Source organism: Podarcis bocagei (genome assembly GCF_964188305.1).
Source record: "Podarcis bocagei genome assembly, chromosome: 2".
Classification (NCBI taxonomy): domain Eukaryota; kingdom Metazoa; phylum Chordata; class Lepidosauria; order Squamata; family Lacertidae; genus Podarcis; species Podarcis bocagei.
The window spans coordinates 116,739,213-116,765,507 of record NC_138126.1 but is presented as its reverse complement, the minus strand read 5'-3'; the positions used below and the strand labels follow the sequence as shown (position 1 = coordinate 116,765,507).

At 42.8% G+C, this 26,295-nt stretch overlaps 1 protein-coding gene across 4 annotated transcripts in view; it reads right to left on the bottom strand.

The window, feature by feature from the left end:
• Positions 1-2,845: 2,845 nt before the first annotated feature.
• SCN8A (sodium voltage-gated channel alpha subunit 8) overlaps positions 2,846-26,295 on the bottom strand; it is a 107,382-nt gene continuing 83,932 nt past the window's right edge. For 3 of the 4 annotated variants that reach the window (XM_081181212.1, XM_081181214.1, XM_081181213.1), the window contains exons 21-27: positions 22,430-22,552; positions 16,302-16,586; positions 12,912-12,965; positions 11,712-11,849; positions 11,030-11,134; positions 9,058-9,328; positions 2,846-7,179 (exon numbers count right to left, since the gene is read on the bottom strand). In XM_081181212.1, coding sequence (XP_081037338.1) covers positions 6,035-7,179; positions 9,058-9,328; positions 11,030-11,134; positions 11,712-11,849; positions 12,912-12,965; positions 16,302-16,586; positions 22,430-22,552 — 2,121 coding nt within the window. In that variant the 3' untranslated portion in view covers positions 2,846-6,034. The remainder of the gene's footprint in view (positions 7,180-9,057; positions 9,329-11,029; positions 11,135-11,711; positions 11,850-12,911; positions 12,966-16,301; positions 16,587-22,429; positions 22,553-26,295) is intronic. The other variant, XM_081181215.1, reaches the window with a different exon arrangement.

Below are 26,295 nucleotides of genomic sequence, written 5' to 3'. Positions count from 1 at the left end.
TACAACATGAAATATGAAGCGGCCCCTTGGTCCTGTACAGGAAGCCACCTTTCAGTTCATCGATAACGAATATCAGATCATGCTGTTGCCCTGTACTGGTTGCCACGAGGCAACCAATTTCAAGCATCAGACTCTCGGCCCAAGAAAACATTCTCACTGGGCCACATTTAGGCCTGTTCATTGTACCTGAATGTACCCTGTACGACAGGGGATTTTGTATCAGAGTAAAAAGTAAAATAAAAATAAAATCGAATCTCTATTTTTCAATGCTCAAGCTGGCGTCTTAACTAAAAATTATTGGCAAGATCACTCCTAGATGCCCAAGCTATCAAGATTTAGCCTTTGCTTCCCGAACTTTGAATTACAAAGTTTTGGAGGATAGCACTAGGTCAACAGCATTTTGCTTCAGAGAATCACCAAAGGTTTTTGTGCAGTCTATCAGTGCAAGAAACAAATGTCAACCATAATTGACGATTTCTGGATGGCCAGACCCTGCTTCTTTGATAATTGCCACAACTATCTATTTGAGAATAACTGCATGCTAATTCTCAACCTAGCAGGCCCAGTTCCCTTACATTCTTAGGAGTTAATATGATTGCTACAGAAACTTTTTAACCGCTGAAATGCAGAACACACACATCAAACCAACTTTCCCATGTGCAGTTGAACTGGGAATGTTCATTTCATGTTCTTTGGCTAGCAGCGGCAGCACATAGTTCATTAAAGTGTGTTTTCTTATAACGACTACAATGAGCCACCAAGCTATCTAATAAGGAGCAGCCAATTTATATGAGGTCAGACTATTTGCTCATTTAGCCCAGTGTTTTCTAGTTGGGTTGGCAGTAGCTCTCCAAGACTTTAGGCAGAGGGTCTTTTACATCACATCTTACCTGATCCTTTTATGTGGAGATGTCTAGGATAAGGCTACCAGATTTTTTTCAGTGAATCCGGGGACACTTTTCAACTTCAATGGATTTTGTATCGGGACTGATTTGTACATCTGGGGACTGTCCCCGGGAAATGGGGACGTCTGGTAACCTTAGTCTAGGACTGAACTTGTAACCTTCTGTAGGAAAATAAAGTACTTTACCACTGAATAATGGCTTCTCCCCAAGGATAATTCACTACTGGCAATCTGCACTTGCAAGACGGATTACGTCAGATATGCAAATCCTAACGGGTCTATGAATCTTGAGTTTAAGATTCCTCAGCATTTTCCCTTTATCTTAAAAGTTTAAATGGGAGGACTGGGTGTAGGGTGAAACTGGGGCAATATCATTTTTGCCCCATGTCTTTACAAAATAGAGAGAGAAAAAACAGGGATATACATATGTATCTTGATGCAACTTCCCACCTGAAGAGCAAAACATTTTCTGCTTTCTAACTAAAGCTCCTGATTCCTTCTAGTGAAACAATAATATAGAGATTGGATTGCACATTTTTGCACTGTTAGAAATATTTGAAGTTAGGAGTAATTTTTATTCTAAACCCTCAATAATAAAATGTGTCGAGAGTAAAAGAAGCAGGATTTCCTTACATAATACCCTCCAGAAAAACTCCACAGATAAAAGTGACAACAGTGATCAGAACAATACTTCCTGTAACACTGGTATTTTGAATTCTAGATTTCCCCCTTCATGCACAAGTCAGTTTTGATTATCTTCTCAATTACATAGTTTTACTAAGCATTTCTGCATCATAAAGTTGTCTGTTGGTTAAGGAAAACTTGAATTCTTGGAGTCTTCGTAAAAACAATCCAAGTAGTTGAAGAAGGAAAACAAAGGAAGTCGGTCATATTATTTTAAAATATCCAGCATTTTTGATATAGGAACTTGTCACAACTTGACCACTGTTCTAAAGAATATTGTCCGCATTATACGTGTTCAAAAAATAAATAAATGCAGTCTTGAAATTATGTTTTCTTCCAAGGCCTATTGCCATTTATACCATTCAATTGTATTAACAATAATACCCTCAAGTTCTGGTTTTGTTTTTTGTGAGGGAGAGGATGGTTGGAGTGGCATGAGTTTGTGAGAAGTTGCAAGCCCAGCCATAGTATTTATGCCAAATGACTTGATGTATGAGTGTTTTCCCCCTTGGTTGTGACTTGATTGAAGATCTTCCATGTCAGTTTCACAAAGCACCTGCCATTCATTGTTGGCTGATTAGCCCAGAAAACCAGATTGCTTTTTCTTACTAATTCTACCACTCCAAATAAATAAAGAAATGAACATAAAAGCAAAAACTAATTTCAATATTCTCAGAAAAAAACAACATTTCAACAAAATTCTATACAGCACCTTTTCTGGTGGTGGTGGGGAGTACAAAATGTTGAGCTTAAAAATCAGCACTATCAAAATTAAATGTACGTTTTCTAACTGTTCTCAACGATTTTGAGATTTCTCTGATTTCTAATTTTCTAATGCTTTCTCGAAAAAGCATTGGCCATGCCTGTTAAACTAATAGGATTCCTTCTTTATTGCCAAATTCTTTGATTCTATATATCTTTATATGCTGTCTGTATGTCTCAAACTACCTTTTTGTGATTGTTAATTTTTGAGTAAGATTTCCCCAATATTCTACGCTTTGCTTAAATTACGATGCATATAAAAATACGGAGCAAGTTCTACAATATCTGTGAAGTTTGGCCGTTTAAACAACTGTCCCCAAAAAAGAAATGGAAAAAAAGAAATGTAGTGTAGCAACTAGAAAAAGCAAAAGTATTCACTTTAGTAGGACATAGCCCTCAGCTCTGAAGCTGTTTGTTAATAACTTTTATTTGTTAGTAAAGCTAGTGTAACGTAAGAAAGTTCAAGTATCGCTAAATAATGACCCAATGTAAATATAGATTGCAGGGCATTTTTACTAAAAATTGCTTAGTAAAATTTGACAGCACAAACACTACATGTACCGAGCTTTCCATATGGAACAATAGTCCAGCTAAAGAACAATTATGACATTTAGCCAAATCTTGCATAGAAGTGGTCAAAATATATTGCACCTCAGAACCAAAATATAGTCTAAATATTTCCGTTTGTTGTAAAGGTAACTTTGCAATAAAGCTTTGCTCTGTGTCTGTTTGGGAGGCTTTATCTCCTCCCCCTGTGGGGATGTACATAAGTTGACATTGTCTCAAAAGTGGAAAAAAGAAAGAGAAAAAAATGTATTATATATAGATATAAAATTAAACATGGACAGTGGCATATGCCAGAAGCCATTCTATTTAATTTTTTGTAGTCCTTTGTTATTTACAAAAAGGCATGCCAATAAAATAAAATGATATATTACAGTATTTATAATATTCTTTTAAAAAGTTCAACCACATTTTTCAGCTTTTGTTGTTGTTGTGCTGTTTACAATGTTGCCTGTACATATGCATGTATTTTTTTATTTTTATTTTTATTATACACATTGTAGGAGTAAGTGGGGTAAGTCTAACAGGATAGAAATGTTTTGTTCCTTGTGGTATCTGGTACAGCAGAATTCTTCCACTGATTTCATGATAGCTAGACTATGCATTTAAAAAGTCCAACTTGGCACAGATGTCTATCAAACGGCTTGCTTTCTACAAGACCCTTGTTGCGGGCATCTAGGCTGCGAGATTCTATAGGTCAAGCCTCTGCCAGCTATCTAAAAGGCATTGCTATTTGTTTGTTTTGCTTTTGGAATATTTTGAGTGATTATTTTGTGTGTGTGTGTTTTTGCCCTTTTATAGATACAATTTATTTGGTCCACATTCAAACAGCTTGTTTTCTTTCATCGCGCCCTAAAAAAAGTTCAGTACACCTCCCTTTTTGCAACCAGGCATTCTAAACGATTCACAGCAGCCTATGCCTTCTCTTTTAAGCTGCATGATGGAACAGAGTCTTGGTTATAGTGCAATACAATCTTTGGCCCATCAGCGAGAACTACTCCACAAGCCTGTGCCCTTAAAAGACAAAGAAAAACCCACACAACTGAATTCTCAGTATGATCGACTCGTTGAAGGTGACACAATGAAACATTTCAAAATATTGAGATGCCCAGGTACTAACTAGAAACACAAAAATTATGTTCCCACCCACCCCCCAAACCCCCCAGGGTGAGACTCCCGTCAATTTAGAGTTAAGACTAGTTGAGAGGTAGCTCTTTCATCCCTACCTGAATTTTGCAGGACTGGTTAAAATTATGACAACAATGTGGGATGAAATGCAAAGTTGGTGAAGGCACACGACATATAGGACACTTTCTCTCTCAGCGCTGCACCCATGTCACACGGCTACTTTGCTCATCAAACGTGTGATGTTCTACTAAACGTCGGTTTTTAACATTATGGTTATTGTTGCTAGCATTTTGGTTTGCTTTTCCTGTAAAAAAAATAAACAAACAAATGCAAAAAAGCAAAGAAAATCGTGCAACGTCAAGACTGCAAGCTGCAGGAAATCTGTCAACGGAAGAACGCTAAGTAGAGGCCACTTTTCTGGGAATCAGCTTGTGCTCCATTGTTGAGTTCCTTGCATCAGAACGATCCCAAAGGACGCAACCGCCAGCATGTAAATATGGCACACAGTGCTGTAAACTTCCCTGTCGTAACCCTACCCTCCTCGATAAAATTGCTTTATAGATCTGCTGAAAATTGCACCTTTGAAAGATAACGTGCTGTTTCCGATAGCACTTTTTCATGTCTAACAGGGGAGGGGGGAAAAGTTACCTACACTGCGGAATGGAGGCTAAAGAGTAATTGCGAGTATTGCAGGAAACAAAACTACCGGGTGGGTTTTCTTGAAGCCCTAAAGCACTCTTTGACAGCGACATTGTATTAAGAAACCATTGCTGCAGGGTCTTTTTCCATCAGAAGGCTTTTAAGAGCAGCATTTCCCGTTTTTGCTGTTTCTTTTAAAAAGTGCAAAAAATATATGGCTGCATGGTTAATAAACATACACATAAACTGGTCTCCGTTGGTTGGTTTCACATTTTTGTTCTTCCTAGAGGAGGTGCATGGAAAGATCTAAGGATTGGTAACTTGGCGGAAGGGCATAGATATAGCTAAGAGTAACTCTCCCAATACAGTGTGCCGTAGTCAGTGGAGTGCCTCGAACATATGGCTTAACACAAGGCCTGGACAGCATATTGAGTGTCTTGTGATTTTATGATTCCTCATGCATGATTCCTGATCACAGCATGCCATCATGCAAATCATTTCTATGCATTGAAACGAGCACATTTTTATTTTATTTTATTTTTGGAATCAGCCTGAGCGAGTTTTGGCAGGCTGAAAACACCTGATTATCCCCATCTCCCAAACCATGGTGAAGCCCATATAATAAAGAAGTATGCAGATAATAAATACCAAAGGAACTATGATGATTAAATGACATGGGCTAAATATGTGTCGTTTCGTTTCAGCTTTTTGTCGTTGCTCAATTTGTTTTCCCCCTTGTTCTAATTTTTTTGTCTTTTTGTTTGTTTTTTTGGTGCTTAAACTAAATGTCAAATATGAAAATCTAGTTTTGCATGAGCAACCCAACCCTTCAAAGTGATGGTTTTTTTTGTTTTGTTTTTGTTCTGGGTTTCCTTTCAATAAAATGAGAAAAATAAAATCCATTTTGGCTGCTTCGGAAAAAATATATACGAATCCTAAAGCAGCAGGTTGGTTTGTTTTTCCTTAAGTGTGTGTGTGTGTGTGTGTGTGTGTGTGTGTGTGTGTGTGTGTTTTATTTTGCTTGTTTGTCCTAAGTTGCATTGACTGATGTGGAACATGCAGTATCCACCTGCCCAAACAGTATAAAATCCTTTTTTTTTTTTTTACCCCGTCTTTGCATTGTTTCCTGTTTTTTTTAATATATTTGCCTAGATGGGTCCGTTAAACAGGTGGTAGATCACTGCTTTGAGATGCAACATGGTCACACAGTAAGCAGACTATGTTTGGTATAGGATCTTCAGGTAAAGTGTCTCCACAGCTGTTCACTATTGATATATATTTTATCGGGAAGTTTGTAAACAATCTTTTCCGCTCATACTTTTTTCCCTAGAGTTATTAATGTTACGGATCATCTCAATATTTGGGTTCCCTGGTGTCTCTTTGCCTTTTCACTCTTTCCCGTCTCCCTTCCTCGGCTCGCTGTTTCTCCTTTTCGGGCTTAGTCACACTGTCATAGGACGGGAGGGACGCTGTGGACGGGGTACCTTCTTTTTTCTCCCTGTTTGTCCCTCCGTTTTCCATCTTATTGGAGACGTTCTTTCGGTAAATAAAGCCCCTCCTTATTAAGCGAGCCCGGTACGCCCTCTGGATGACCAATGCAGAGACCTCTTCCTGCTTGCGCCGCAGTGTGGTCGTGATAGGCTCATAAGACACTTTGGATGGATTCGAAGCCACAAACCTCTCCTCCATCTGCTGCCTCAGGATGTCCAGCTCGCCGCTATCACCCAGCACCCGCTTGGTAAAGGCAAACAGGATGTCCAAGCAGTGGATTCTATCCCCGCTCACCATCGGCAAGTCCATGGCAATAAGTTCAATAGTGTTGGGCTTCGGGACGCGGAGAGGGTGCTCCAAAGCGTCAGCAAAGTCTGCCAGCTTGCAGTACTCAATGAATTGCGTGGCGTCGGGGTCAAACTTCTCCCAGATCTCGTAGAAGGTCTCAAAGTCGTCTTCGCTCAGCGGGTCGGCGCTCTCCTCCGTAGCTACGCTGAAGTTCTCCAGAATGATGGCAATGTACATATTCACCACAATCAGAAAGGAGATGATGATGTAGCTAACAAAGAAGAAGATCCCCACTGAGGGATTCCCGCAGTCGCCTTTGAAACCACTCCCGGGGTGTTCCTTAGTCAAATCACAGTCCGGTGGCCTGTTGAGGATGGGCAAAAGCAAACCATCCCACCCAGCTGAGGTAGTGATCTGGAACAAGCAAATCATACTGTTGCCAAAAGTCTCAAAGTTGAACATGTCATCGATGCCAGCCTCGTGCTTGACGTAGGCAAAGTTGGACATCCCAAAGATGGAAAAGATGAACATAACCAGGAAGAGCAGGAGACCAATGTTGAACAAGGCAGGCAAAGACATCATTAAGGCAAAAAGCAGGGTGCGGATCCCTTTGGCTCCTTTGATCAGGCGCAGGATGCGGCCAATACGGGCCAGGCGGATGACTCTGAAGAGAGTAGGTGACACAAAGTATTTCTCTATGATTTCAGCCAAGAACATACCTTAAATGAGATTGGGGGAAAGAAGAAAAAATAGCATTACAATTCTTTCAAGTAATCACATACCATTTGCCCAGAAGCAGGTAGTACTGGCCATATTTGAGAGGGAAATGCCATACTAGGTTCATTGAGACTGGCAGTCTTCCTATCTCCATATCCTTAGTATTTGAGTCTTTGCAAAATGCCCATGAGCCATATCAGCAAATTTCCTTTTACAAGGGCACCTCATCTTTTTATTATGACCATTATAAAATGATAGGCAGTGCTTGTTGCCTCGTTATACCCCATGAATCATAAAATAGTATAATCTCTCTTCCCTTCTGTTTACTTTGCTCTGTTGTTTAGGATCAGGCTAGATGTAACATCCCGTTGTGTGTGTGTGTGTGTGTGTGTGTGTAAATCCCCCCCCTTGTAACAACAACTTTTATACCTTGCTTTTCTATTCAACAATCCTCTAAATGGGTACCAATCGGTAAGACAAAAAACAAAATGTTAAATACGGCAACAATCCAAATTTCATGTTCAAAGTAGGCGCCGGCGCTTTGGGCAATTGCCAACAGCAGCAGAAAATATGGAACAAAACTAGGTCATCCAGAGAACCCCAAATGCTCAACAGAACTACTGGCCAATTGTCTAAGAGAGAGCAAGGAAGAAGCAAGGCAATCCCTAGAAAGAGATTTTCACACCTTTGGTGCCACCACCGACAATGCCCTACCCTGCATAAATGCCCACTGCATTAAAAATAGAGCCATCACACAGCGTGGGGCCTCTAAGGGAGCTCTTAATATGAAGGTGGGCTCATATGAGAGAAGGCTGCCCTTCAAGAACAAAGATCATTGAGGACCGTAAAGGTCAACACCAGCACTTTAAATTGGGCCCAGGAACTAATGGCATGAAGTATGATTAATTGGTGCAATATGCTCCTGATAACACTTTCCAGTTAATAAAAATCATTACCAAGGCCTTTGGTGGCTGTCTTCCTCCTGCATTGCTGCTAGTTTGTTACTGTTCTGTGGTTTTGTTTTATTATGCTTACTGTATATTAATCTGCATTTGTTTTTAATCAACATATTTTTGTGATCCAGCATAGGACCATTTGGAGCAGGGTAGTTTATAGGTACAAATGAAAGCAAATTTGCAGAGTTTAAGCGGAAGAACGGGTGTGTGTGTCTGGGGGGAAAGCAGTTATTTCCCGACTCAAACTTCCTTCCCAAACTATCGTATTTTTTGCTCTATAAGACGCACCAGACCACAAGACGCACCTAGTTTTTGGAGGAGGAAAACAAGAAAAAAAATATTCTGAATCTCAGAAGCCAGAACGGCAAGAGGGATCGCTGTGCAGTGAAAGCAGCAATCCCTCTTGCTTTTCTGGCTTCTGGGATAGCTGCGCAGCCTGAATTCGCTCCATAAGACGCACACACATTTCCCCTTACTTTTTAGGAGGGAAAAAGTGAGTCTTATAGAGCAAAAAATACGGTATTTCCCCACAGAAATCTGACCAGCTCTGATTTTACAAGCTGGGAAGCAGTGATAAGTTAATGTGCAGTACAGTGGTACCTCGGTTTTCGAACACAAGACCGTTCGAGTTCTGAAACGTTTGAAAACTGAAAACTCAATATGGAAGCCTCAATACTGAAGCCACGTTTCCTGTTCGACTTCTGAGGCGCATTCGAAAACTGAAGCATTTACTTTTGGGTTTAGGGCATTTGAAAACTGAAACGTTCGTCAACGGAGACATTCGAAAACCAAGGTACCACTATATTAATTGCACAATCCTATGCAAGTTTACTCGGAATCCGATGCACATCTACTCATTTTCTCTTCTCGCAAGCGCAGGCCTTTGCGCTGCATGCGCCCCGCAGAAAACACCCATATACTCACCCACGATGGAGAGAATGACAACCACAAAATCAAAAATGTTCCAGCCAATAGTGAAGTAGTAGTGACGCAAGGCAAACATTTTCAGCACACACTCGCATGTGAAAAAGATAACAAAGACCAGGTTGATCCAGTAGAGGATTTCTTCCATCTGTTTGCTCTGTGTGTCCGTCTCAACCATCATAGTCACCATGTTGAGGCAGATGAGCAGCATGATCAGTATGTCAAACGCTTGCTGGGTGACAAAGTCGAAAACAGCTCCTTGGACTCTATTCTGTTACACCGGACAGGAAGAACGCACAGTTAGGGAGATGCATGTATTTGTAGTATGGGACAATTCACTGCATACATCCTCTACTGCAGCTGATTTGTGTGTTTACATCACGTGGGGATGGGGGGTGGTTTGTGGGGGTGGGTTGTTCTTATTATGTATTACATGTTTTTATATTGTGTTTTTATGCTGTAACCGCTCCGAGAGTTGTGGGTACAGGCCGGTGTGCAAATTTAATAAATGATAATAAGAAACATATCTGGCCTCACAATCCCATTTTGTAGTGAAGGGTGAAACACACAGTGCAATCCTGTTCATCACCAGGTATGTGTGGAAATGTAAAGGACCCCTAGATGGTTAAGTCCAGTCAAACTATGGAGTGTGGCGCTCATCTCGCTCTCAGGCCAAGGGAGCCAGTGTTTGTACACAGACAGCTTTCCGGGTCATGTGGCCAGCATGACTAAACCGCTTCTGGCACAACGGAACACCGTGACGGAAGCCAGAGCGCATGGAAACGTCGTTTGCCTTCCCTTAGCAGCGGTACCTATTTGTCTACTAGCACTGATGTGCTTTCAAACTGCTAGGTTGGCAGGAGCTGGGACAGAGCAGCGGGAGCTCACCCTGTCACGCAGATCTGAAACGCCAACCTTCTGATCGGCAAGCCCAAGAGGCTCAGTGGTTTAGACCACAGCGCCACCCATGTCCAGGATGCAGATTAACATTAAAAGGCTATAGCATAAGAACCTTCTTCCTAAGAACCCAAATGATTAAACCACCTTCGAAGAGTAGTCGCAGCCCTGTTATGCTGCTTCAGGAGATCACTTAAATGTAACAAAAACATAATAATGCTGAGTATTCAGGGCTGGCAGTGACTTAGGCAATGTGCCATGGTCTAAGAGGCCTAGAAGGGCTGCTTGGTCCTCCAATTTGACCCTTCTGCCTGCTCCCGGTCCCTTGATTATGTAACAATGCCAGGGAAATTATCCACCATTTTGATTTTTCCACAGTGCTCTGATGTTCTTGATTTTTGTATCCACTCTGGAACACCGCAGGGAAATTAAAATGATGGGTGGCTTGAAGCTCATAACAGTGTGACAAGGTGCAGCGGGGCAGTTTGAATGGGGCACTCTGAAGAAGAAGAAGAAGAGTTTGGATTTGATATCCCGCTTTATCACTACCCGAAGGAGTCTCAAAGCGGCTCACATTCTCCTTTCCCTTCCTCCCCCACAACAAACACTCTGTGAGGTGAGTGGGGCTGAGAGACTTCAAAGAAGTGTGACTGGCCCAAGGTCACCCAGCAGCTGCATGTGGAGGAGCGGAGACGCGAACCCGGTTCCCCAGATTACGAGACTACCGCTCTTAACCACCACACCACACTGGCTCTTGTAGCGGTGGGGCCTATAACCTGCTTCCAGCTCTGGATGTTATTATGCACATCACAACCATGTAAGATAGATGCATGTTGTTATTCCCACCAGCTTGGGGATGGGGAGCTGAGGCTAAGAGATTGCAGCTGGCCCAAGGCTATCTGCTGGTAGGTGAGAGTCTTCCTGAGGTAGCTTTGTGCCTCAGCTATGACACCACACCAGGTCAAAATAAGAAGGTATCAAACCTCAAAGAGCACGAGCTGGATGCTGGAAAAGTGTGAAGAGTTTATTTGAATGTACAAGGGGCAGCATATTGGGAATAAGCCTGAAAACTCACCAGAGGCCTTGGAATTGGCTTCTGAGGTTTCTTGGAGCCCAGTTTTTTCATGGCGTTGTAGTATTTCTTCTGCTCCTCTGTCATGAAGATATCCTGACCTCCAAAGTAAAGGAAGGAAAAGGAAATAAAGCTGGTTACAATCTGTTAACCTTTGCTTAAAGATGAAGGTACAACTGAAGTGGGGTAGCCATTTCTTCTTACTCCATGAGGTAAAAAATAATAATAATGGAGAAAATTACATTGTCACTGGCAGACAATGAGAGAAGATACGCTAGTCCCTGGTAGTTCAGGACTTAGAATCTATTTAGTGGTTTTGAAGAAGCTATTGGATCTAAGTTCAAAATGTGGTACAATAATTGCTTGAAATGGAACTGTATGATGGCAGCTCCAAGTAGCAAGTCCTTTGTGTGAGACTGGTGTGAATGTTTTGTTCCAGTATGGTGAAAAATCACAGAAACATAAACATTCATTTGAGGGGACAAAAAAGTCCTCTCTGTGAAGAAGACATTCATACAACCATGCTACCATGTGGCAACTGTAGTGGCAACCTGCATGTGTGAATCAGTTCTTTCGTAAGATGCAAGTTTCAGGGAATTCCATGGATTATTTATTGGAAGTTAATTCAGAGAAAAGGGGGTGTTTGAGGGTCCTTTACACTAATCAATATGAAAAGTTGACCTATCTTTTTCTTTTGCTGATTGAAATTGTCAATGATGACACCGATAAAGAGATTCAAGGTGAAGAAGGATCCGAAGATGATGAAGATGACAAAGTAGATGTACATATAGATGTTGTCCTCATATTTGGGCTGCTGATCTTGCTGTGTGTATAAGAGAAAACAATATACATATTTCAGGAGCTGCAGTCTGTGGGATTTAACAAAGGCTTGAAAATCTTTGCAATTTATTTATTTTATCATCAAATATGCTCTCTGAAGTTATTGTCCCCCTAAGGGGTGGACTTTGGTAAATTTTGTAATATAGTGCCCTGTGCGAGGCCAAACTTGGGCGCCCCAAAATGGATATTCTTAATTATAGATCTTCTCACTTTTGTCTGGCTGTTGCCAGGGACTCCCGGCTGGTTGTCCAGGAACATACAAAGACAAGGAATGTTCTGACCGTCCTTTTTTATTTCATTCTTTACAGAGAGAGGCTATAGAACCCAGCCTCTTGGATAATGGTGTTGTCCCAAGTGAATTTCCACCCCCCGTCTCTCCCACTTCCTCATTCATCTATCTCATTGTCTTTCCTATGGGTGCTGCTACGTGCCCTCTGTCTTTGAGCTCTTTCCTCTCCTACTTTCAAGGCTTGTCAGGTTCTGGGAGATGGAGGGTCTGGAGTGCTTTCTAAAGACACTGTGTCTGTCAGCTGTTGCCTCCCCCCCACCTCCATGATTCCTCCTCCTCCTCTCTCATTATTTCCCAACTTTTCCCCTCATCTGCATCTGAGCTGTAACCTCAAAACCTCTGTTGTAAATCTGTCTTCTTCTTCTCTGGAAGGGTCAGACTGAGAAGGCGGTCTCCACCATTCCTCCTCTGCCCAGTCCCTGACAGCCCTGTGCAGAGAAACTGCCCACACCATCCTAAAATCCGATGCTCGTCCCCTGACCCAAAGTTCCATAGTAACCCAGAGTGAACATAAAGCTCTGGCAGGATTGGGTTTATTCCACCCACTTCAGTGTTGCAGGGTTCTGCGTCGTATATTCCTCATATACAGTAGCAGTCCTTGGGGTCCTAGGGACAGCCGGATCGCGATGATGGAGCAATTTTTTTGCAGCTATGACCTTGCAAGGTGGCATTCTTTGTACGTATAAAATGGCACGGAAAAACATTCTTTCAAATACCAGCTCTGTGATAACAGTGACAGAAGTGGATGTACTTTACCTTTCTAGAATCTACTGCTGCATACATTATGTCCATCCAGCCTTTAAAGGTTGCCTATAGAGGGAAACACACATTATTTTTAGAGGGAAATGATTTTTCCCATTAAAAAACAAAACAAAACCATCTGTATAGGAGGACTATATAAAAGAGCATCTCTTTGTAGGTCATTTGGCACAAAAAATATTCAACAATTTGTTTGGATATAGTCTGCGGGATAGTGACTGGCTCAAGGTCATCTTTCCTTTTCCACCTACGGTTTGGGTGAAGGCAAATTTAATAATATGGGCCCTCCTTTCGGCTGATGGTTCCTTCGATTGGTTATGCCATTTCTTATGAATCCATGTCGCTCAGATTGTGGTCAAGTTTCTCTTCTCCTTAGGAGGGAATTTACTAATGTGCTCGGAAACAACTGATTTCATGTGCAAATTCTCTTGGCCACCAGACTCAGTTCTTTACAACAAGAGCCTTCTCTGCAAACTGTGTATAATATACCAGAACCAGCTTGCCCATTAAGCAAGCACCCTTCTTGCCAAGTTTTGGTGAGAGGGGGTGCATTTTGGTGCATGGCAGAAATGGTGGGGTGCAGTGTGTGTGTGTGTGAGTCCTATTCCCATTTTGCCTCGGGTGGCAAAACAGGATGTGCCACCCCTGCAATATACCATATTTTTCACTCTATAGGACGCACCTTTTCCCCTCCAAAAATGAAGGGGAAATGTGTGTGCGTCCTATGGAGCGAATGCAGGCTCCTTGGCTTCAGCGATAGCAATGCGAAGCATCCAAAGCACAGAGGGAGAGCTCCCCCTTCGCTCTGGAGTCTTCACGTTGCTTTCACTGAAGCCGCCTGAAGCCCCCGGAGCGCAGGAAACTCCCGCTGCGCTCCGGGGGCTTCAGGCAGCTATCCGCAAGCCTTCGGCGCACAGCAGGAGTTCACACCATGCTCCAAAGGCTTGCAGATAGCCGTCTGAAGCCTGAAGCCCTCCTATGGTTCGGTGCGTCCTATGGTCCGGTGTGTCCAATAGAGCGAAAAATACGGTACTAACTACGAATGATCAATCTATCTGATGCCCCTCTTCCATAAATCTACACAATTCAAATTGGTTTTACAGTGATTTGTCTGTAGGAAAAAAGAGCAGTAAAAAGGATTTATACGCAAAGCTGAGTTAAAGAAAGCAAAGTTCAAAAGGTTTATACATAAACATGCTTTTTTGTTTCAGACCATTTTCCTTGAAATAAATATCCAGTAAATTAATACAGAACACACCATCTCGGCTTCTTCACTCCATTGAAGTTATTACACATTGCTGTGTTGTACCTCATATATAGATCAATATTGGGAACCACCCCTTGGGAGTCTCCCTAGGCTACACCCCTTTCCCAATGTCACACACAACGCACCATTCCTGTTCTGAACCCTCCCTGAGTGCTTTTCCCTGGCTGCAATGAGTGTTTGAACTGTGATAATGCCTCTTGCTTTCCTGGAAGGTGGCGGGAGAGATCAAGACATATTTGTGGTGTGTGTAGAAGCCTCTGACGTTTGCCCCACTGGAATGTAACAATAAAACAACGAACAGGGTGGTGATGCAACGACTACTGCATTGAACCACTGACATATTACAGGTGCAGGTATTTGGGGCTTATTCTTGGTTTTTTATGTGAGAAGATAGAAGAGTGTAGTTTTCTCTGCCAACTGCGGAGTTGGGTTGAGGGGATCCAGACTGGGAGGGTTTGGAATAGGTAGGTTAGTTTTAGGAGGGTGATCATTCTGATCATGGCTATTTTGTCTGAGAGAGTGAAATTCATGTTATTCCATCTCTTTAGGTCTTTGTTAATTTGTCGCCACAGGGGCTTGTAGTTGTGGAGGTATAATTTATTGAGGTTTCTGGTTATTTGTACCCCTAGGTATCTGAACTTGGTGTGGCAAAGTTTTAATTTGGTGACCTTAGTGAGTCACTGACATATTACAGGTGAACTCTTCAGTTACCGCATTTGCTATTGTTTAAGATAAAACTGATTTGGGAAAGAAGCCACTTTTGCCATTTTCTTATAGACGTTTACAGATCATTGCCTTGGTGATGTTATCTTGTGTCAATCACTGGACTGTACAAAGGTCACACAAGGGGACTTTCACTTCCTCCTCTACACTCCCCGCCCCAAACCTATTTGGTTGACACTCTGTAGAAGATACTGGGGGCACAGCATGAAGGACACGAAACCGGAGTCTCATTGCGTGAACTGGAAATTCGCTTGCACATCTGGACATCAATCAAAATATCTGGAACAGTACATCTAAAATGGCCAGGGGAAATTCTCAACCAACTATTCTCCCATTTCCTTGCTGCCACATTCCTCTCTTCACAAAGTTTCCCAATCACCTAGCTCAGACTTCACCCTGCTCAGGAGACGATAACCTGCCACAGTACACAAGTACAGTGGTACCTCAGGTTAAGTACTTAATTCATCCCAGAGGTCTGTTCTTAACCTGAAACTGTTCTTAACCTGAAGCACCACTTTAGCTAATGGGGCCTCTAGCTGCTGCTGCGCTGCCAGAGCACGATTTCTGTTCTCATCCTGAAGCAAAGTTCTTAACCCGAGGTACTATTTCTGGGTTAGCGGAGTCAGTAACCTGAAGCGTATGTAACCTGAAGCATATGTAACCCAAGGTACCACTGTACTGTAAAGAACAACCCAACCTCTTGAATCCTGACTGGTAAATGGGAGAGAGGTGGTAATAGTTAAGCTTCTCTTCCCTCCTTGAAACCTAACTAGCCAAAAGATTAAAATTGGGTCTTGTTCTCTCTCCACAGGCAAGAAGATACTATTTGCTTCATGAATTTGCTGTTAGAATTCCTGCTCCATGATTGCAGTCATGGGATTTTTGTCTATCACATGACGGTGTATGTTTTGACTCCACAGAAAGGGAAGTGACAGAGACAGGATGTTTGTGTTACTGTGTTCTGTGAAGTGGGACTATTGTCCTTTGTTCTTTTTCTCTTTGCTGTCTGATGCTAGAGAGAGAGGGAGCCATGTTGCAGTGCTCTGTGTGTGTTTATATGTAAATAAAGTAGATTAGCCAAAATGCTGAGTTGCTGAGGTCTGTTACGCAAGCTGCGAAGATTTTGTGGATCCCTAAGTGTGCTGATGTCTGTTGGCATCGGTCGCTGTGATGTTCGGGCTGAAGAAAGCTTTTGAAGCTCCCGAACGAATGACCAGGAGGGAGAGAACATGCCAGTAGGGTATGTGTCTCTACCAGGGTCCTACTCGAGTGTAGGACGAGCGCCTGACATTTGCATGGGACTTCACACGGGGAAGCCAATATTTGCAACCATTAAACATTGAACAGAGATAACCCATTACTTCCAGGAGAAGTCAAGCTACAAAGGCAGAACTTACAATTTGCAGAAGGGCCAGGTACCCTGCACCAACATTGTCAAAGTTAATCTTTACGTTCTTCCACCGGATCTCCGTTTCGTTGGGATTCATGAGCTTCTCGCAGTCTGACTTGTTGTTGACTTCTTCTATCTCGAATCGATACTCGGACGTCTCATTAAAGCAGTAATGATACTTCCCAGCAAAAAGATTAACCCCCATTATGCTGAAAATCAGCCAGAAGATAAGGCAGACCAACAACACATTCATAATGGATGGTATAGCTCCCACCAAGGCATTCACAACCACCTGTATTAGAAGTGGGGAGGAAGGAGGAGAGAGTTTCAGTACAGAAGAGAGGATGAATTAGAAGCAAAACAGACATGCCTAGTTTTAATGGGGGGAATCAAAAGCTAGTTGCAATAAAAAAAAGATACCCTCTCTGTCCACTGTAATTTTTTAAAGAAAGACTTCATATTTCAAGAGATTGTTTGGCAACTTATTCTTTTGGTTTTGCTGTTCAGTAAAACATGTGGTGGACAAAGAAAGAGATTATACCTTATCTTGATAAGAACAGGACCGCTGGCTGACTCCATCAGCTAAGTCAGAGAATGTGGAATTGAATAGGCTTAAAGAATTTCCGCCAGCAAAAATTTCCCCCTTTAAAACCAGACTTATGGAATTTATGGGCAAAATGTATCCTACTCCCATGTGGAAAAGTGAGGGGTTTTGAGCCATTTATTTCAAATGGGAGTAGGAATGGGTATCAAGGTTGCTCTAAGGCTTAGCAGTGGCTTAGTGTAAAAACAATCAAGGCTATATTTATTGTTTGATAAGCAAGGCCAATCATATCTGAAGAGCTGAGCATGCATGTTTGCAAGCTCAAAAAGAAAAGCCATATTCCCTCCCCTGAAACAAAGCAAATGAAATCAATACTTTTTCAACAGGGCTTCCCTCCCATTTTTTATTTTTATTTTTTGGTCCCTGCCACTACAGATGATATTTGTGAAAATACGAATAAAGTCTAATGGAGAAAAGTTAAGCCATCTTTAACAGAGCCAGGTGAGTCGTCATTTATTTATTTTTATTAGGATGTCCTATGTTGGGAATGAATGAAGAGTTTAGTCTGCAATGCTATACACACCTGGGAGAAAACCTTGTTGAACTGATTGCACTTTGAAAGACTTAGAAAGCTGACTTACATTAAAGCTGACTTACATTAAGTCAGACAGTTGGTCCATATAGTTCAGAACTAACTACTGTTGACTGGCAGTTACTCTTTTGGGTTTCAGACAAGAAGTCTTTCCCAGTTCTACGTGGCATTGCCAGGGATTGTATCTGGGGCATGCAGAGAAAGCGTGTCCTCTACCACTGATCTACTTCCTCCCTTTCCCTTTTTTTTCCAAAACGGTCTTCAGTCTTCTCTGGGTACTTTGGACTCAAAGCTCTTATCCTTTGATTAAGACGTATATATTGCTCCTCCCAGCATCTTAAACGGGGGATTAAAAAAAACAACACATGTCTATTCTATAATGTTTGACATGCATTTTGTCACACAGATTCTGAAAGCGTGCCATTCTGAATCTATGATTCCAAAGGATGGGGAGCTATTAAATGCTCATTTCGGGACCAAAGCATTTTTTTGCTTCCTTTCAGTTTTACAGTTTCTGTGCAGTAGCTATCAAGTCCCCATTAGCAAGCAATTACAGTTTCTTCCAAAGCCATCCACACCTCAACCAGCAGTCTCTGAGGCTTCTTTTGCAGTGAATTAGGATTAACGGGATAGCACTGACATTGTGCGAGCACTTATTTCCTTGCCAGCAGGTGCCACTGTTGCTTTACATACGGTATGGAAAAGGCAACCGCTTGCAGTGTCACACACCGCAATCTATATGTATGTGCAGCAATGCCTGCAGAAAAATACGTCATGTGTAAGGCAGAATGCGTAAAAAAATCATCACACCCAATAGTCAATTGATTTCTCTGCATATACTTGCAAAGTAATAATAATAATAATACTACATACGCTTAAATTCAGAACCTTCAGTCTAAATCTCAGATCCTGATATGAGCTTCAGAATTTGTCCCTTCTATAGCCACAATTTATCTGGAACAGGGCAACTAGTGAAAATGTAAAGCAGTGCAATTATTGGCTAGGCATTGTGACTTTAAAACTGCTTTGGCATTTGGGGTTGCTCTATTAATTAATCATAAAATAGGACCTAAGTTTTCTCACTCTTCTACTCATTCACTTAAATATATGTAACCAATATATATACTGTATATATGCTTTACTTAAACAAATGGTAAAAAATCATCATCAAGTATTATGAGAGGGAACATGGCTTTTTTCGTGTGATTGTGTGTTAGAAATTGTCAAGAAGTACATGCATGTTTCATAGCAATACTATCAACCTCCCTCCCCCAGGAAAATACAGCTGAGTACATTCTTTGAAATGTAAGTTATTAGAGCATAGAGGAAAGCAAAAGACCTACATTTAGTGCTTCTTAGCAAGATCATTTCAGCTCTTATTTTCTTTCATTTTGGCTCAGATTGTTCTTTTTTATTGTTTGAGGGGTATAAGATTGAATCAGTGCTAATAACAAGGATGGGGAAACGCTGCAAAATAGCTCAGTAAGCGAATTTTGATTTGCTAAACTAAGAAAACAACACCTTTCCAACTCTATATGGGTGAAAATCTTTTATTGCTATCATCAGATTATCTGGCAGAAAATGAAAAACTAGCCTTCATCATATCTGTGATCCATCTAGTTTATTAACCTTTCTCCAAAAATGTCAAATATCCAGCAGTTGAAAGGTGACAGTGAACTGAAGGTGTTCTGGGCTCCCTGAAATTTCTTAGATTTTACATCCCTTCAGACAGGGGCTACATTTGTGCTAAAGATGGGTTTTCCACTAGAGACACCTGGTCCTGCCTTGAAACATCTGAGGTACCGTATTTTTCGCTCTATAAGACGCACCAGACCACAAGACACACCTAGTTTTTGGAGGAGAAAAACAAGAAAAAAAATATTCTGAATCTCAGAAGCCAGAACAGCAAGAGGGATCGCTGCGCAGTGAAAGCAGCAATCCCTCTCGCTGTTCTGGCTTCTGTGATAGCTGTGCAGCCTGCATTCGCTCCATAAGACGCACACACATTTCCCCTTACTTTTTAGGAGGGAAAAAGTGAGTCTTATAAAGCAAAAAATACGGTAAGTCCCACTAAGGGGTCTTACTCCCTAGTAAATGGCACTGCAATCCTAAATGTGTACTTACTAGAGAGTAAGCCCTATTCAAAACAGCAGGACTTATTTCTGGGTAAACATGTGAAAGACTGCTCTGTAAATCTAGTTCAACTTCATGTCTAAGCGGGCATGGGGACTCAAAGCCTAAACACAATTGGTTATATTATGGAGAAGCTTTAAGCTGTACTGAAATTCATGGCATTTATGCAACCACAACTTCCTTAGGATTGCCCACAATTCAGTGCATAGTTACATGCACAGATCTCATCCGACTCAGTGGGGCTTAGGCACAATTAACCCTCTGCTGAATTATGCAGGCACAACAACAATCTATACTAGGAAATAAACCATGAAGTACATAGTTTCTGGAAAGCCACTTCCGCCCAGTGGCGGAGCTTCATGCTCCAGCACCGGGGGGCAGAGAACAGGCGGGGACGGGGCTGGCGCATATCCCGGGGCATGGTGCGCATCCTGGGGGTGGGGCATGCATCCTGGGGGCAGGGGTGCAGCTGCGATGGCACCCCACCGGGATCGCGCTGCCAGGGGCGGTGCGCTCCCCTGCACTCCTCTTCCTCTGCCAGTGTTTCTGCCTTAGGAGGAGGTGGAGTTGCGGGCACTCACGACCCTTTCATGTGCGCAGGGGTGTGGGCAGCCCTGCGCGACTGGGGGGGATTCCCGGCTGTGTCACTGCCCAGGCAACCAAGCCGATTACTCTGGGAGTGTGGCCTGCTTGATTTAAGCAGGACGCAGAGGGAATCTCACCCTTTTCCGCGCTTCCAGCTGCTCCGGTTTCCCCACCCTCCTGCCCTTTAGGTTTTTTCATCTCTTGACCTTGCTATCGACTTCAGTTGGTTGCCGTTGAGGGGCCTGTTAGGACTTCTTCCACTTGGCAAATTGGCACCGGCCACTTGGTTTTTGCCTACCTCATAGCAAATATTCACAACTTGATAAAGTTAGGCGGATAGGCATTGGAATACTGCTGGAGAAGAGAGGAGGGGAGGTAGTGCCATCACCTGCCCCGCACATTGAAGGGTATTCCGTTAAAGGATTCCAGGGGCCTGGCCCTGTCCGAAGCCTGGGGAGGCTACGGCCTAAGGCACGACCCCTATCGGTGGCCCTGGGGGAGCTCCTAGTTGATGTACGTCAGCAGGACTCCCCCTACTGGTGGTTAACCCTTCCCGGACTCCGCGCAGATGGGTGGGAGTCAGATAGTCGGTTAGGTCCAATGCCTAAGCCAATACCGCTCACAATCTGTAGCCAATAAAGTTGTGGCCGTTTTTAGCCCATTAACCTAAAATACTGTTGTCAAGTGTCTTATTTAACCTTGTGGGGGGTCGGGGTTGGGAGCTTGCCACGCTTCTATCCAGGGAATGTTTTACGTGGGAGGCATATTACATAATATTTAGGATGAAAAATTCAAATAGAGAATATCTGTGGTTTCTCTGAATGGCCTGAGCTACCTGTTAATAACTTTTTTTCCCTTATAGAAGTTACCTATACTCTTTGAGGCTGCAATCCTATAAACACTTACTTGGGAGAGCAAATATTCTTGAAATCAGCAGGACTTAATTTGCAACCCTAACTCCACTTACCTGGGAGTAAGCCCCACTGAATTAAAATAGTACTTACTCCTGAGCAGACATGGTAAAGATTAATGCCTTAAACATGCTGAGGATCATGCTAAACACTGCATCTTTCTAACCCCATTTTGGGTGTGAATAGCTCAGATCTTGAACTCTGAAATCAAACACGTTTTTTAGGTCTTTGCATAGTAGTTGTAGTTCTTCATTACGTCGTCTCCCAATTCTCTCCCCACCTTTATCCCATTTCTACTTTTAAGGATATTCTTGCTTGATTTATAATACAGCAGACACCCATAATTCAATGCATGTTTACTCAGAAGTAAGTCTCGTGGTGTTCAATGGAGCCTATTCCTTAATAAGCATGTTTAGGTTTGAAACTGTTGCATTATTTCCTTTGCATACAGACCAAGATGGGTAACCTTGGGCTGGTTTTGCATGAGATTATTTCACACACAAACATTTTGTTTTAATACAGCGACATCAAAATGGCCATTTCCCATTAAAGCCTGGAAATTACCAGATACACTCGGCAGCGGAATCTTCTAAAAATTTCAGGAAAATTCAGGTTCTGTGCTTTTACTTGTGATTTGTTGCTTACATCGCCGTGACAGGACAAGGGGACCATAAAGCATGGTAAAAGGGGAAAGGAGAATAGGGAGGGAAGCTGAACTACCAGTCAAGGCTGCCAGTCATTGACGACTGGACTGAGAACAACGAGGTGCAAACGAGAGGAATTAAACCAGTACTCTTTTCTTTTGGGATGGCTAAGCTCCTCCACCAACCACCAGTGCTTTCCTACCGCCATGAGTAACCCCACGCAAGAGATAGAAGCTATACGGGTTTTCGACCTCTTCTGATTGATACCTTTGGCCGTAGCCTTTTTTCCTATGGGGAAGGGGAGAAGAAAAAACAAGGGGCGGTTCAAATTCTGCTTCTTTGCACCTAGTGATTCTCCCTGTTTCAAAACTTACAGCCAGAAAATGCTAGAGGTATCAGAAGCCAGGCTAAATAAGAGCAGCCAAGTGCCAACAGAGAATCTACAAATGACATGTGGTTTGGGCCAATAATGAGGCAGCTTGATATTTCTCCCTTTTTTTCTTCTTCTCTCCCAATGAACCATTAAAAAAAAAAAAGGGAGAAGTGTGCAGCAGGGGTGAAGGTGAATCATAAACAGAGGGAGGTGATCAAGTCAGCAGCTGCACCATGATTCTGTTTGTCGTTATGTCTTTCTACCCGTTTGATCAGTTCTAGCATGCTTTTAAAATAAAAACCCCCGGTAATCCACAGGCATGCAGAAGGATCAGCTCGCTAATGGCATCTTACCCTCATCCCCTCAAATCGGGACAACGCTCTTAAAGGCCTCAAAGCTCTGAGTGTCCTAAGGGATTTAATGGCACCTAGTTCCGAGTAGCCAAGGGCATTAGCTACAAGGCTGACTAAAGAGACCTACACAGAAAACAGAAAAAAGAAAGAGAAAAAAAAGGAAAAAAGGAAGAAGGAAAAAAAAAGAGGTTCCAGACTGTTAGAATAAATCCCCTAGCACTGAAGGTTCATTTTGTTTTTATTTTTAAATCCATCCCCCAAAGTGGACTGCAGGCAGGCCCAAAGTCCACCCCCGTTTAGATTGATAGCGAAGACCATGACCACACCAGCTGCCTACTTCACTTCACTGAAACGACCTGGAAGGAAATAATGCGGTTGAGAGAGGCATAAGAATAAAACAAAAGGGGGAAAAATGTGTGAGATAGAGAAAGAGAGGCAGAGACACACAAGACGGAAACGGGGTCTGTCGGAAGGTTAGGAGCCCAAACGGATGACAAGAACCTTACCCTCGCCCTCTTAACAGTCTGCAGGATCCCAGCAGCTCCCATTAAATTAAGCCAGACAAATTTTTAAAGGTACCTATGAGAAAGAATACAGATAAATACACACACTGCACAAGCCGCCTTAGTTCTCTCATTCAGACGGGGCAGATAGAGGGCCTGCCTTGCTCATTTCCACTGGCGTGACACAGCAGAGATTTGAGGGGAGAAGGGGAAGCGTCTAGGTTCTCACCTCCTTTGGGGGAAAAAAAAAGCCAACAGCGAAACACACTGAAAAGTGTGCAGCGGTTAAGGGGTGGGGGTAAATCGTTTTAAGCTCTTTGTTGAGATGCAGGATTGCAATTCATTATTCTAGGGGGACCAGTCCTTCCAGTAAGATGCTATACATTATGGTGAATAAGAATGGTGGTGTACAATTAGAGAGACGTATTGCCTTGCGCCCCCAAACCCACTGCAAAATGGTTGGGATGCAGCAAACCTTCATGCACTATGGAATCAGTAGGCAAAGCCCACGCATCCCTGCTATATCCTCAAACATTATCAGAGGATTGTTTCTGACGCCCGCTTATAACAATTTCGATTAGGCAAGCCTAATGTAGAAGTTACATGTGTTTTAATCTCCTTTTAGCTATTGTTTATTTTCATTGTCTTTTGAAAGTTTTAAAATACCTGTTTTAAACTGTTTCATTTTAAATGGAGCATTTTAGTGTTTTATTTTATACTTCATTAAACTGCCTAGAGAGGGTTTTTTTTTGCAGTCAAATGGTATACAAATTGTGTTGATTCAATCAATCAATAAAGTAACATATAATACTTTGAAACTGCATGCATGTCAGTTGGGGGCCAATGTGTAGATCACCATTTGCAGTGTGGCTGTTGCTTCCGTGTGGTTCATTCCTAAAAGGTAAAAAAGGTAAAGGACCCCTGGACGCTTACGTCCAGTCCAAGGCGACTATGGGGTTGTAGCGCTCATCTTGCTTTCAGGCCGAGGGAGCTGGCATTTGTCCACAGACAGCTTTCCAGGTCATGTGGCCAGCATGACTAAACCGCTTCTGGTGCAATGGAACACCGTGACGGAAATCAGAGTGCATGGAAACGCCGTTTATCTTCCCGCTGCAGTGGCACCTATTTATCGACTTGTGTCGGTGTGCTTTCGAACTGCTGGTTGGCAGGAGCTGGGACACAACAATGGGAGCTCACCCCGTTGCAGGGATTTGAACCGCCAATCTTCTGACTGGCAAGCCCAAGAGGCTCAGTGGTTTAGACCACAGCGCCACCCACAGTGTTCATTCCTACACTACTGTGGTACAGTCTAAATACAGGAACCATGAGGGATGGGCACACAATGGGGCTACTTCCCATCTTAGCATTGCAACTACGGTTGCTGCGTATGAGTGTAATTGGGTCGTTCACCTGTCCCATGAGGTCCTAATGGTCAGGGGTCCCTTTACCTTTATTAAAAAGTATAGGACCTGATCATGCCGATAGAGTGACTATGTCTATATGTCGTTTATGCCCTATGGGCCTGGAGTGGTTGAAGCCTACTAGACACATCTTACTATGCTTTGAAGATGTTAATTGGATGTTTTATTTCTGTAAATAACAGGTGTCAGGGACTGGCTGTATGCACCAGCGGAGGACACCCCCCTCCTAAGTGAACCCCCAGGGGAAGAAGGCTCAGTGCCTGGGGATTGGTGATGGAATGCTGATGAATGGTCAGAAGGAGAAAACTGGGAGGAGGAGATGTCAGAAGCCAAAGGGGCAACAGGGTTTAGTGAGCAGGAAGAGGCTGTGGTAGAGAACAGTTCAGACTCAGAGGCAGACTCAGAGGTTGGAGAAGAAGGGGGACAAAGAGGCAGAGATCAGGTGGGCTGATGATGAAGCCAGGGGGTCTCCCCCTCCTGATGTGACCAGCTCCCACCCCCCACCCTGGTCTCCCCAGAACCTGTGGAGGTATAATGAGGGTGGAACAGACAAGGCAAAGAAGTCTCAGGTTGCTTGGGACAGACCCAGGGGAGGAGGAAACAGGGAGTTGTGGTAAGGCAGGGACCTTCAGTCCTCACAACTGGAGCAAGACTTGCTGGGAAGAGTTGCTGTGTGTACTAGGTCTCAGCTCTTTTGTTTCTTTGAATAAAGAGTTAACTTCACCGACACCTTGTGAGTTATTAATGACCAGATCCTGACTCCTGCCTTGACAACAGATATGAGAACGAGGGTGTTTTGGGTTGTTGTTTTTTAAATGTAAGTGCATTTAGAATGGAGAAAGGTTGATTTACTAAATCCTGGTTATAGGTGTTTTTTATGCTGTTCTATGATAGAAACAATCTTTGCTCTCCCTCTCTCTCGCTCTCTTTTAAAGGTAACATAAAATGGGACTGTGTATGAACTGAGACCAATCTTGATCTCCCATGTTTCCCTTTCACATGTTATGGTGATGCTGCAAGGTACAGATCATTTACACAAAAAATTTATTAAAGTGGTACCTCGGGTTAAGTACTTAATTCGTTCTGGAGGTCCGTTTTTAACTTGAAACTGTTCTTAACCTGAAGCCTCACTTTAGCTAATGGGGCCTCCTGCTGTCGCCGCGCCGCTGAAGCACGATTTCTGTTCTTATCCTGAAGCAAAGTTCTTAACCTGAGGTACTATTTCTGGGTTAGCGGAGGCTGTAACCTGAAGCGTATGTAACCTGAAGCGTATGTAACCCGAGGTACCACTGTATTTTATACAGATGGTAAACACACTAATGTTACAGGTGATATAGCATAGCTGTCAACGTTTCCCCCTTTTTAAAGGGAAATTCCCTTATTCCGAATAGGATTCCTTACAAGAAAAGGGAAAAGTTGACAGCTATGGTGATATAGACACAAATTTTATATGAAGCATCTCTAAGGGGAATATTATTTTTGCTTACTGCCCTCCCTACCTTTCTCCTAGTCTGGGGATTGATAATTCAGTAGGCAAAGTATGCTTTATTAGGGAGATATTTTAAAATCCCACCTAACAATTCATTAATATTTATATTGAATTAACTAGTAGAAGAAGGAAGGAGGCCTTAGTTTTCTTCCTGTTTTGTCTCTTGATATATTAAAATAGACCTGTGGCTCTGGGGAGACAACAGTCTTCAGACGGCTGCCAAAGGGTTATACCTAAAGGCACCAGCTTATTGAGGACATGTACCGTATTTTTCGCCCTATAGGACACACCTTTCCCCCTCCAAAAATGAAGGGGAAATGTGTGTGTGTCCTATGGGGCGAATGCAGGGGGGAGGCAGGCAGGAAAAGCTCCCAAAAGCTGCACACAAGCTCCGCGTGGTTCTTGCGGGCTTTTCCTCAGGAGGGACAAGGGACTGACGTGGCCAGTCAGTCC